This window comes from Aquarana catesbeiana, linkage group LG06 (assembly GCF_042186555.1).
Source record: "Aquarana catesbeiana isolate 2022-GZ linkage group LG06, ASM4218655v1, whole genome shotgun sequence".
Taxonomy (NCBI): domain Eukaryota; kingdom Metazoa; phylum Chordata; class Amphibia; order Anura; family Ranidae; genus Aquarana; species Aquarana catesbeiana.
In genome coordinates, this window is record NC_133329.1 from 248947433 (window position 1) to 248961486 (window position 14054).

The 14054-nt window shown below is 45.6% G+C and overlaps 1 protein-coding gene across 3 annotated transcripts in view; it reads right to left on the minus strand.

Annotated features, from left to right (window-relative positions):
- The window catches only part of SF3B1 (splicing factor 3b subunit 1), an 82236-nt gene that overhangs the window by 43816 nt on the left and 24366 nt on the right, over positions 1–14054 (minus strand). For 2 of the 3 annotated variants that reach the window (XM_073633153.1, XM_073633155.1), the window contains exons 3-4: positions 3303–3401; positions 1488–1602 (exon numbers count right to left, since the gene is read on the minus strand). In XM_073633153.1, the coding sequence (XP_073489254.1) occupies positions 1488–1602; positions 3303–3401 (214 nt within the window). Of the gene's footprint in view, positions 1–1487; positions 1603–3302; positions 3402–14054 lie in introns of those variants that run through there. The other variant, XM_073633154.1, reaches the window with a different exon arrangement.

Consider the following 14054-nt stretch of genomic DNA (forward strand, 5'->3'; position numbering starts at 1 on the left):
TGAAAAGCAAATCTGCCCAAATCCCTTTATATGTTCAACATCCTTTGGCAAAATAATGTTTATTAGGATTTTAGCTAAACTCGGAAAAGCCTCGATTTCACTCATACTACATATGTTCCTGCACGGACCACATTCTTCTCCCCACAAAACACTACATTCAACTCAAGTCTTTACTGAGCAATGGCATCGAGTCACCTTCTAAATTATCTATAGTAATTGCATACAGAATGCAGAAAATACCTGGTGACACTGCAGTTCATCATGGCCATATTAGATGTGGGGAGGCTTAGGAGGAGGGGACATCTCTAAGGTTCCAAGACCCTATACGAGCCTATGGGGTGGTCAAACCCTGCCAGAACCAACACAAAAGGTAGTTTTTGGTTGGATTTTCCCTTTAAGCAAAGACTAGCCTTGAAGTTAACAGCACCTTTAAGTGCATGCATCTCCACGCTGAATAGGTCTTTATTTAGCAAATACACCAAACTGTAAATGATTATTTCATTATAGAGCTACAGTTATTGGCATAACTATATGAACCACATAACTCCATTTCTCAACAATTTTTCCCTTTTCTTTAAAACCAAAATGCACAGGCTCTTTTTTTTGGGGGGGATGAAGGGTGCCTCTGACAATCTCCATACCGTGACCATGCACACACCAATAGAAAAAACGTAAAAAAAAAAAACAAAACAGAAAGATGTTGGAGACCACGCCCAATCTGCAGTGTCAAGCGGACACTAGAAAAAAGATAGGACTTCCTTTGGATTACTTTTTTTCACCATTAGCTACACAGGATGTGTTGCACTGCACCCTTAAGAATGCAGACAGGACTTGTATTTAGCAGTACTGCTGTAGGAAAGAAATTAAGGACAGTTAGTATGGGCCTGTGAAGTCTGACAAGCATTGTTTATCATTTACATTATACAATACACCAAACCCATCACTGACACATGCAGGTTTTAAAGCAAATGACCTGCAGTTAAAATTGTGTAGACACAGACTCAGGCAACTAACTTGTGGCTCACCAGCTAAGGCTTAAGTAAAAAGCAATAATATGAAGCTGCAAATGATTAGTGGGGGATCAAGTCACTAGATGCCTGCCTTAAAAAGGTATGCACCAAGATAAAATTCTCTCCAGCAGTATGTTTGTATGAATATATAAAATAAAAAATAAATTAAAAAAAGGGGGGGGGGGGCTTTTTGTATTTAAGAATCCTATTGTCAAATACATACTGGAAATGCATTATGCATTTCATTTTGAAGGCGTCATAAAATTATATGTTGTGAAAGTATTTGGATATAGTGTGCTGTAATGCTATTCAGACTATAAATGTTCTGTGAAGGGATTAGAAAGGTGTCTCAGCAATGATAAAGTACAGGGAGAAAAACCAAAAAGGTATAAGCGTGGCAATGAAAGCACAAAGGGGTTAAATTCAGGATAAAATAAAAAAACTAAAATGTTAAATCAAAACACATAAGCCAATTACCGTCTGCAAAAGGGTCAAGACGCTCTGGAGAAATGATCATTGTCCGCCTATGCTTTTTATATTCATCCTCCCGATCTGCAATTTTCTGAGGTCTATGTTCGGCAAAAGGATCATACTAGAGGAAACATACAAAAATCATACATCAGAAGTTACTTGAAGCCTTGAAAAAGCACAAACTTAAAATATGTAAACCCAATATTTCATCTTCCTGATATGTGCCTGCTCTACCAGGTACCTGTATGAAAAAGTATCTGGTACTGTTTCCTTTGTGTAAAATCCCTTGTGTTCCTGCCAGTCCCTCTGCTTTCCTATTAAAAAAACTGACCACACCATGGTCAGTTCTCTAGCTATGCTGAGAACTCAGCCTGCTCTCCTCCAATGATCAGAATTGTCCAGACACCCCCCTTCTTGCAGTGTTTCACCAGGAAAATCAGAGTGCTGCTGCTTCTCCTCCCCTAGCTGTTATGAATCGGAGAACAGAGCATACAGTGCTGTGAAAGTGTTGCCCCCTTCTTTTTTGCTAAAAAATTACTCAGCACCCCCAAGCATCATATACAGTGCCTTGAAAAAAGTATTAATGCCTTAAAATTTTACACATTTTGTCATGATGCAACCAAAAACGTAAATGTATTTTATTGGGATTTCATGTGATAGACCAACACAAAGTGGCACATAATTGTGAAGTGGAAGGAACAAAATAAATGGTTTTCAAATCTTTATAAATAAATATGTGAAAAGTGTGGCGTGCATTTGTATTCCGCCACCCCAAGTCAATACTTGTCAGAACCACCTTTCGCTGCAATTATAGTTGCAAATCTTTTTGCAGATGCCTCTACCAGCTTTGCACATCTCGAGAGTGACATTTTTGCCCATTCTTCTTTGCAAAATAGCTCAAGCTCTGTCAGATTAGATTGAGAGCGTCTGAACAGCAATTTTCAAGTCTCGCCACAGATTCTCAATTAGAGTTAGGTCTGGACTTTGACTGGGCCATTCTAACACATGAATGTGCTTTGATCTAAACCATTCCATTGTAGCTCTGGCTGTATGTTTAAGGTCGCTGTCCTGCTGGAAGATGAACCTCCACCCCAGTCTCAAGTCTTTTGCAGACTCTAACAGGATTTCTTCTAAGATTGCCCTGTATTTGGCTCCATCCATCAATTCTAAGCAGCTTCCCTGTCCCTTCTGACGAAAAGCATCCCCACAATGATGCTGTCACCACCATGTTTCATGGTGGGGAGGGTGTGTTCAGGGTGATGTGCAGTGTTCGTTTTCTGCCACACATTGCGTTTTGCTTTTAGGTCAAAAAGTTACATTTTCGTCTCCTCTGACCACAGCACTTTCATCCACGTTTGTTGCGTCCCCACATGGCTTTTCACAAACAGGACTTCTTATGGCTTGCTTCTTGCCATTCTTCCATAAAGGCCAGATTTGTGGAGTGCACAATAGTTGTCTTGTGGACAGATTCTCCAACTTGACCTGTGGATCTCTGCAGCTCCTCCAGAGTTACCATGGGCCACTTGGCTGCTTCTCTGATTAATGCTCTCCTTGCCTGGCCTGTCAGTTTAGGTGGACGGCCATGTCTTGGTAGGTTTTCAGTTGTGCCATACTTTTCGGATAATGGATTCAACAGGTGAGATGTTAAAAGCTTGGGATAGAAAATAATAGATATAGATAGATATAGATATATCTATCTATATCTCTATCAGTGACAGCTCAATGCTGAGAAGGGCTCCCTTTCAAAACGGTAATGAAAGTTTACCACCACTTTAAATGAGTAAGCTACTTAATCAACCACTATGTATCTATAATACTTACTTGTTCAGACGACTGAGGGATATCATTAAGCAAAGCAACAGGTGCATGATATCCTTGTTTTTTCTCAAATGTTGCTGCTGAAGATTCCTCATCATCATCCTGCATAACAAAAACAGAATTGTTAGAAAACAGGATGTTCACACACCACACATGAAATCAAAGAGTACCTACACGGAATATGAAACAATCACTGTAAAACATTAAAATGTGAAAAACAAGTATAGGACATGGATCTTTGATAGCTAAAGGCTTTAGAGTATTTTGGAAGCATTTCTGCTCACTGTGGCAACTCAGCAAAGATCGGTAGCTGCAACAAAATTATATATACTTTAACAGGAGCATCAGACAACAGTACAGTAGGTACCACCAAAATTATCCATAATGTGGCCTCTTCACATCAAGTACAAAATAAGGCCAAAAAAAAAAAGAGAAGTGTAGCATAGGCAACCCCCCCCACCCCACCATGGTGCGTTTCCCTACCATCCAAATCACCCCAGTAAACCTTTTCCCTTATTCTGCTCACCACTACCATCAATTCATAGGAAGTATTGACGTTGCTAGTCCACGATAGACGAGACATCTACTCTATTGTCCCATAGGCTATAAGACCATGAAGTCCTCAATATCGTGTCTAGGGCATAGTTGGAAGCCCTACCCTATTAGATCCTTGATACAGGCATGTACTCCGATATGTTAGCAGGCATCGGACCACGAGGGGGGGCGCCCATGTTCCCCTCTGCCTACGCGTTTTGCCTCTCCCACTGACCAGGGCTTTGTCTGGGTGTAATAGAGGGTTGGTTACTGGCACCTATACATGTACAGAGCTTTCAATCACAAGTCTCACCTCTTAAAACCACTGGACTGCAGATGCACTGCAAGAGGGGACTCCTCGTCTTTTCCTGTTATACTACTCAAATGTTCCCCTATGCTTTTCTAAACTTTCTGTAGGTTTTACCGATATACAAGTCTATATACCATAACATACAAGTCCATTCACAACATCGCCCCCATCTACATCACCAACCTCATCTGCAGATATCGCCCAAATCGCCCCCTCCGCTCCTCCCAGGACCTCCTGCTCTCTAGCTCCCTTGTTACTTCCTCCCATGCTCGCCTTCGGGACTTCTCCAGAGCCTCTTCCATCCTCTGGAATTCCCTGCCCCAGTATGTCCGATCAGCCCCTACCCTGTCCACCTTTAGGAGATCCATGAAAACTCATTTATTCAGGGAAGCCTATCCCACACCCACATAACTGTCCCTGAGCCACCCCCATCAAATCATTCTTTGCAGCTATTACATTTTGTACCACCATCCCCTCCCTTTAGAATGTAAGCTCTATGAGCAGGGCCCTCCTATACCTTTTGTATTGAACTGTACTGTAATTGTGTTGTCCCCCTTATACATTGCAAAGCGCTGCGTAAACTGTTGGCGCTATATAAATCTCGTATAATAATAATAATAATAATAATAATAATAATAATAATAAACCACACAGGTGGACTAACAATTAAAGAAAGAATTTATCTGATATGTACTTCTACTTTAAGAGTCTTGAAAATCCTTAAAGTGATTTTAAAGTTTCGTTTTTTTTTTTTTAAATTGAAAACAATGTTATACTTACCTGCTCTGTGCAGTGGATTTGCACAGAGCAGCCCCGATCCTCCTCTTCTCAGGTCCCTACTCTGTGCTCCTGGCCCCTCCCTACTATTGAGTGGCCTCCACAGCAAGTAGCTTGCTAAGGGGGCACCTGAGCCGAGTCCAGCTCCCTGTGTCCATTCAAACACGGATCCGAAGCCCCGCCCCCCCTCTTTGTCTGACAACAGAGGGAGCCAATGGTGAGGCGCTGCTTTCTCAGCCAATGAGCAGGGGAGTCCCGGGCAGCTGAAAGAATCCTACGACATTGCTGGATCTAATTGAGGCTCAGGTAAGTATTAGGAGGGGCTGCTGCACACAGAAAACCTTCTGCCTTTACAATCACTTTAATTTTGTCCACATGTTTGCATATAGCGCAATGCCCACATAAAAACATGCTTTGAGAAAGAGGCAGTAAACATGGAGGAGTCGACTGACTCCTCCAAAATTCATTGCAGAGTGGATAATAAAAACAGGATCCAGGGGCGTGGCCGAACAGAGGGCTGAGCAGACGTACCTGGGAAGAGCTCCTGCCGAAATGGAGTATACCCTGGGCTTTTCTCCCATAACGGTCCTGCCCCGTTTCCTCCAAGGACCTTGGGGTTCCCCCGACTATCAGAGAACCTCCAAAGACCGTTGGCGCGGTGATCCACGTGCCCCAGCCGCCTGAGCGACGGACCACCGCCTCGGCCTTAACAAGGGGAGCTGCGGCCATCTTGCTCCACCCAGCCGCGGTGCCCACGCTGCCTCCAGGACTGCCCTGTACCTGGCTATATTGCCGCACGGACACCGGAGGGATCCAGTCCGCGGCCCACAGTCCTTCCTGTGTAGATCCCGTGGACCAGCCTGAGGGACACAGAGAAAGACGGCGGCCATCCTGATGCACCCTGGCCAGCCTGAAGAATATAACAAGTGACAGCGGCCATCTTGCTACACCCTGGCCAGCCTGAAAGACACAGTAAGTAAAGGTGGACATCTTGCAACACCCTGGCGGCCTCCCCGACTCCCCTGGGCCCGATCCAAGTCCCATCTACCCCCAGGAGTGCCCCGACCTGACAGATTGTGACCCCCGAGGGGGATAGTAACAGGCATCAATCCCTATCTACAGCGTGTGTTGCAGCCGCGGACCTATCTCCGGAGGCCACAAGTGGCGGCCATCTTACTTCACCAGGCTGCAGTATCTACATAAGCGCCTGATCTCCCTATCCCCTCTGAGCCTGGATCCCAAACACAGATACAAGAGCTGCTCAATGGGCTCAGCTGACACCTGTGGTCCTCAACGGGGGGGGGGGGGATCCTCAGGGGGCGTGGCCAACCATGGAGGGCTAAAGTCATGCACTGCTGAGCCCTGTGATCACTCATAGCTAACAGGCTATCTTCCAGCCATAACACATCTCGGAACAGCATGTCTACACACCGCTTTCGATCCGCTGAATCCACAGAGCTGCAACAGGGCACAATCCAGCGATACCTGCTCCGCACATCTCAGTCGGATCCCCGTACTCCCAAAGACAAGATGGCGCCCACTCGAAACACAGGGAAGAGCAAGCATCCTCCCCCCGCTCAGCCAGCAGCAAGGAATCAGATGACCCCCCCGGCCCTGCATTTGGTCCCACAGGCTGCGGTAACCAGGTCAGTGACCCCTGTTGCACCACTCCCTGACAGACCCTGCGAATGCAACCCCTCAGGCTTCAGGGGGATCATCCAGATCTGAGGCGTCGGCCCTTCTGTCGGCCTTCCGGGCAGAGTTTGAGACCTGGGCGGTCAAAATGGAGACCTCACTTCACAAAGACCTCCAAGCCCTCCATCAGCGGGTCTCCACTACTGAGACCGCAGTATTGGCCTTAACTGACACTCAAACTGACCACGCAACCCGCATCACATCCCTCAAATGGGCCTCCAGGGAGCACTTGCACCACATATGGCAACATTAATTGCGCATAGAAGACGGAGAAAATAGGAGCCGCAGGAACAATATACGGCTACAAGGAATACCAGAGGCCACGACTGGAACAGACTTGAAATCTTCTGTCATTGCCATCCTCAACATAGTCCTGGGAAGAGAAGCTTCATCCCCCATTGAAATAGACCAGGTGCACAGAGTAGGTGGGCCGAGGAGGGATCATAGTGACCGCCCACGCGATGTCCTTTGCAGGGTACATTATTACACCCTTAAGGAAGAACTTATTCACAAGGCATGGCAGATGGGCCCCGTGGACTTTGACCGTTCTGCAATTCATCTCTACCTTGACCTCTCTCGCGCAACTCTCACCACATGAGTCGCATGGTCCACCCACTGCTAGACCAGATACAACAAGCCGGAGCAACTTACACATGAGGTCATCGCTTCAGTGTTAGGGTGACCATGGCTGAACATAAATTCATCCTTTCAGACCCAGATCAACTCCCAGCCTTCTTCTTCTTTCTGGATCAAGACCCAATTGATGTACCGAACTGGTTAGATCCACCAGACGACCGCACCAGGGTGCAAGCACGTGACCCCCTACCACGACAACGCAGGCAACCGCGGTCCAGATGACATTCTCTGGGCCCTAGAATGAGTCAGCCTACCACACCAGAAGCTTAAGGCAACTCTAAGATGTTGCATAAAGCCATAAACACTCCTCATGTAATGAGCACCAATCCAATGATTACTTTTAGTCTCCTGGACAGGTCGTTGCTGGGAACCCCCCCCCCCCCTCTGTTTTTGTGTTTTCTCGTTTTACAATTTCCTTTATTGTTCCAACTGTTTTCAGCCAGACATGTTACTGTGGGCAACAGAATGACCTGCTCCATACTTTAATGCTTCACAATAATCGGTGCAACAAATTATCAAGCCTCTTCCCTGCCCTTTGCTGGTGTGTTGTTCCTAGCTGGGGTTTGGGAGATTATGGAATTGAAAATTTCTGATATCCATTTTGGCTATGCAACTATTGAGCTTCTAATATACTTTGCTAAACTGGTCCAATCTTTGTGTGTTCAGAGCAAATGTCCCACCTGGATACAGGCGGAGGGGCCGACAGATGGACCTGCTGGGTACATGGTTCCTTGCCACTATCCTAGTGGGCACCTCTAGCTCTCCATGTACGATTTCTCCTACACCGCCTAGTCTCACCCTAAAATGTTAACTCACACTGTTACTGATTTTAGTATTGTTACTCAGATTTATGTTTCCAGGGTCCCTGTTGGAGTTTATGGGTAACGTATGTTGAAAATGATTACCTTCCCCATTTGATGTTATTTCATGGATTGATCATTTCTCTGTGAAGGAGAGGGGGCGATCTTGATCAGGACTATTCGCCCACACAGACCGCCACCCTCCTTCACAAACGATCCTATGTGTGTTCTACTGTTTAAATACCTTATTACACTGATGTGCCTCAATTAAGCTATATATGCCTGTTATGCTACTGGGCTCACGGCTCAGACTCTCCTTCTCGATCTCCCACCCTCAATAGGCTTGGCACGAACTGTGCCTAATTATGTGATTTTTCACGTGGTGTCCTGCCCTTGCGGACCCCTTAGAGTTTGTTAGACTCCTATTTAGGTGTCCCCCCTAATTTTTGTCCTGGTATATTTCTGCCATAGTGCAGTTTTCCCCTCCCCATCCCTCTTCCTCTCTCTGTTATCTATAATCTGATTTTCTTTTTCTCATTCCACTATGGCCCATACAGTACTATCTCATCCTCGCCTGAAACTTTGCTCCTACAATGTAAATGGCCTCAATATTGCATCCAAAAGGAGGCAAATCCTCTACCATATGCATAAACAGGTCAATGTGATGCTGTTACAGGAAACTCATTTCCACACAAACTTCACCCCTTCCTGCTCCAACAGATACTTTAACAGATGGTTCCACAGTACAAACCCTTCTCTGAAAACTAAAGGCGTTTGTTGCCTTCCACTCCTGATTGAGCTGATAGACCAGCTCTCGAACCCTCAGGGAAGTTATGTGTTCGTGAAGTGCTCTATATGGGTATGAAATTCACTATTGCCAACCTTTACCTACCAAACACTAATCAAATATCGTCTGCTCTGCGGTACATGAGGATCTTGTCGGACTTTGCAGAAGGTAAACTAATCTTTCTCTGGGATTTTAAGGCCCCCTTAGATCCGCTTCTAGACAACCTCTCACTCATCCATCTCCTTTACTAAGCTGAGGGCATTCAAAATGGGCTATTTACGACCTTCGACTAATCAACATTTGGCGGGTTCTGTTCCCGAAAACTCGCATCTATACTCATTTCTCACAGGTTCATCCCTCCTATAGTCATATAGACTATTTCCTTATTGATCATAGCTGTTTGGATTGGTCACCCGATTGCGAGATAAATGCTATGGTCTGGTCTGACCACTCGCCTATCTGACGCCATCACTCCCCTCCACTCCGGTGAGGGAATGGACGTGAAGGCTGAATGACTCACTTCTTGCGAACCCTGACTGTTCACGCAGGGTTTCAGAAACCATCTCTAACTTCTTAGTAGACCATGCCTCGGATGCTACCCCGCTACCCTTACAGTGGGAGGCGCTTAAAGCCCGCTTGAAAAAGGCACAATCAGCCGCAATAGCGTCAGCAATGCAAAAGCTTTGCGACCTTGAAACCCAACATAAACTAGCCCCAACGGTGGTGACCCTTACAGAAGTATGAACAGCTCGATCCCAACTCAAAGAATTATATGAAGCTTCAGCTCATACCTTTGCGGACAGACTTGCCCTTCAACAGTACCGATTTCAAAATAAATGCGGTAGACCTTTGGCTCGCTCCCTCCACCCAAGCACGTCTTCCACATTTATACCTCACATTCGGGCTCCATCTGGGGAAATGATTAGTGAGCCCTCTAAGATAATCACAAACATTCCAAGATTTTTACCAATCACTGTACAATCTACCACCTGGCGTCTCTTCTAGTTCCCCCCCACTCCTGAGACTGATAGACAGTCATATATTGAGGAAACAGCACTCCCTACATTGGATGGCGATACTGTAGATGAGATGGAGCGGGTAGTTACAGCAGACGAGGTTGCAGGAGCGATTGCGGCCACCCCATCCAGTAAAAGCCCGGGTCCCGATTGGTTCACTCCTAAAAATTCTACAAAATATTTGCTCCCCTACTGACCCCCTTCGTAGCTAAGGTGTTCAACTCCCCCGCCTCATACACTTGGATCAGGTGGGTTTTGTAAGTGGCCGTGAGGCAAGGGACATCACCCTGAAAACACTACTTCTTACTGACTATGCTCGCACCCTTGATGTCCCTCTATGCTTTTTGACGGTCGATGCGGAAAAAGCATTCAACCGGGTCGACTGGCAATTGCTCCAGATGTCTCTAGTGCAGATAGATCTGGGCCCCAATATGCTATCCCGAATTATGTCCCTATACTCCTCTCCTTCCGCTAGAATTTGGGTGAATGGGTCACTGTCCCCCTCATTTTCTATCAACAATGGGACACGACAAGGCTGTCCTCTATCTCCCCTAATCTATGTCCTGGTCATGGAACACCTGGCAATTCTCAGGTGTGTCAGTAGAACCCACTCATTCTAAACTGGCTCTCTTTGCAGATGACCTGTTAATGTTTGTGAACCAACCCCATCTATCCTTACCACATATAATGGAGGAATTTACGAGATTTGGGAAGCTGAGCAACTTTAAAGTGAATCATACTAAGTCAGAAATCCTGAATATCTCACCTCTCTCAGAAGGTCCTCCGCCAAGTCTCCACTAAGTTTCCCTTTAAAACAGGTTCCACTTCCATCCGTTACCTCAGAATCCAAATACCCACAGAAGGGTCCCAATTGTTCTCCATGAACTTCGCTCCCCTCCTGCTTAGAACCAAGACGGATCTCTCAAACTACACAAAGAAACGACTATCACGGCTAGGCAGGGTGAATGCTCTAAAAATGGACGTTCACCCTCGGTTTCTTTATTTGTTCCAGACAATTCCTATTTCCATACCCTCCTTGTTCTTTAAGAAGCTCCACCAACCGTTTTCGTCTTTTATCTGGAGGGGGACTCGGCCTCGGATACGCTATGAAACTCTATCGCTCCCCAAGATTCGGGGGGGGGGGGGGGGGGGGGGGAGCTGGAGCTCCAGATGCCTCTCTATACTATAGAGCAGCGGGGGGAGCTGGAGCTCCAGATGCCTCTCTATACTATAGAGCAGCAGTACTCACGCACATACTTGACTGGTTCCACCATTCCTCCACCAAATTATGGGTACAAATAGAAAGCCATCCATGGACGCCTACTAAATTTCTGAAAGGGGGGGGTTACCCCTTGGCGACCTCACCCATTAAACTATACAAATATGGACCCGAATTAATTCCTCCAAGACCTTATCCCCACTTAAGGGACCCATGACGCCTCTGTTTGGGACTCCGGCTTTTCCACCAGCCCTACAGGGGGGAAAGTTTTGGACCTTGGAGAAAGGAGGACTACAGACAACTTGCCCAAGTCCTTCGTTCGTTCTCTGATGAAAGATGCTCCCTCCGGCCCATCTCCCCATACCTCGACACATTGGCTGCAGAGGCAACAAGTGATATCCTACATTCGTACCTTCCCTTCCTTGCCTGATATACTTAAAGATTTAATGGACTTGGAGAACATGCCGCTTCAGGCCGACCCCCCCACACATGTGGTCTCTAAACTCTACTCTCTCATACATATGGTTTCTAATCCCGACCTCCCCCCATACACACAGGCCTGGAAGGTAGACTTGGGCCACTCCATTTCACCTATTGACAGGCAAAAAAGCTTCATTCTGACTCACAAAATATCCTTAGCCCCCAAAGCTCAAGAAAAAGGGTTCAAGTTGTTGACCCGTTGGTACAGATGCCCCTCGGCTTTACACTGGATAAACCAGGCACTCCCGGATACCTGCTGGCGTTGCCTGTCAGCCAAAGGAACTTTAATCCACATTTGGTGGGAATGCCCCCCTGTGCAGAGGTTCTGGCAAAAGATTCTCGACCTGTACTACAGACTTATGGCGACCTCGCTTACACCCTCTCCTGAGGTAGTTCTGCTAGCTATGCTCCCTAGACCGCTTAAAATCGGTCAAAAAAAAGACGTTCTAGCTGCTGCCAGAAAGTGACGCAGAGCGGTTCTGCCCAGATACTGGAGGTTGGCGCACATGCCTTCCCTGGGGGAATGGGCAACTGAGGAGGACCAAATCAATAGCTTGGAACAAATGTCGCAGGAATCGGGTAGAGGAACAATTCTCCAAGACCTGGACCTCATGGTCTATGTTTTGATACCCCTTGGAATTTATTACATGGGCAACAGACTAACATCACATCTGTGTGACCTAAGTGCAATGCCTCCTTCTCAATATCTACCTTCCTTACTGCTTTGACCCCTCTATTTTCACTATCATTCCCCCTCCTCTCTGTACATGAAGCAACGATACATGAACACCCGAACCATAATCTCTAGATTTGACAGACGGGAACTATGTGGCCCACATAGAGTTCCCCCCTACGAGAAATGGTGTTTAGCACAGTAACAAAAGCCCTAGCATATTTGGATACAATGGATGGGCACCGCTCGTTGAGCGGATAGTGGTACTCACAGACCCTCAATATGTCTTGATAGATGCTATGGCTACACAGGCTTATATACTAAATTAACTCTGTTGAAGCTAACAGATTCTTTATACAATGTGATATGCTACCAATATTGAAATGTATATTTCTACCTTTATGTCAATGTACGATATACATATGTAATGTACATCTCTCTTTTCTTAACAAAATAAGATTGAACTAAAACAGGATCCCAGGATCTAGGTTTCTGCTGTCATTACCTTCTGGGGATACTGAGAAAATCACCCCTAGAAACAGTAGCGGAGTATGGACTAAGGTCACCAGTTGCAGGAGTAGAAAGGGGGGGAAAAAATTGGGACTTTAATTGAGGCACATATGCGGTGTGCCTCCATCTATGTTATGTACCTTTGAATTGCTTTGACTATACCATACTCATGCAAAACTTTTTTCCATGCCACACTTGTATGTTATGTGTGGGTGGAGTCTATACTAATTACTGTATTGAATGTATATGTGGTTACTTTATTGCCATATTCTTTACAACGTTTGTCATTAATAAAACAATTTTGCATTTATTTCAATTTTGCCTCCACAAAGTCATCTATCTCAATCAAAGTCCCACTTTCCCTTCTCTTTTTTGCACCAGTTGCAGGAGTGTCCTCTGTGCATCTCTGAAAAGGAAATGTTGCACCAGGTAGCAGAAACCAGACCCAAAGTGGAGCAAGATCTTGCATACTCAAAAACCCAAGCAGCTCATGCTGAGGGCTGCGGGTGGACAGAAAAAAAATCAAGTCACTGTAGATATGCAGAGGAACAAGACTGGAAACCAGGCAATCCAAATGTTATTTTAAAAGCAGATGGCTGAACTGCAGAAAATTTTTTAAAAAAAGCACAGAGTACAGCATTCTAGAGCATTTATATATTTTTCTTTCCTCCTGGGAGACTGTAGAGCACTGTACTGGGTGATCAGCAGATCAAAGGTGCAATGCCAGGCAGACACTCAGTACAGCTGTCTTTCCATAAATCCCTTTACAGTCAGTTACTGAAGTGCAAGAAATGTCAATGAACTAAGAACGCGCTCATCAGCACCCTCACAGTTCAATGAGAACTACAAGTCGTCTGCCATGGTGGCAGAATGGACTTGCTTGTAGTTCATTCACAGATCTGTGTGAACGAATGGAATGACGTGGCTGAGCCATACTGTTTTTATTTGCGACAGCAGGTGCGGGGAGAGGATCTCCCACCCGCTGTCACAATGGGGGACCAGGAGCTGAGCAGAGCTGCTGCATTAGTAACATGTTACAACCTAAATACGGGTGTAATCCATTACTAAAAGGTGAACTTATCCTTTTAAGGTTTTCCAACCTCATGTAGGCAGCAGTATAAATCTCACCAAGAATTCTAAAATCCTGTGTTCCTCAGTGGCACTGAGGAATTTATAACATCTGTATCATGTTTTTTCTGGATTTTTGGTTGATATTCTGTCTCGATCATTTCAATTACACCTATGATAATTATAGATCCTTCATTTCTTTGTAAGTGATCAAACTTACAAAATCTGCAGGGGATCAAATAATTATTTC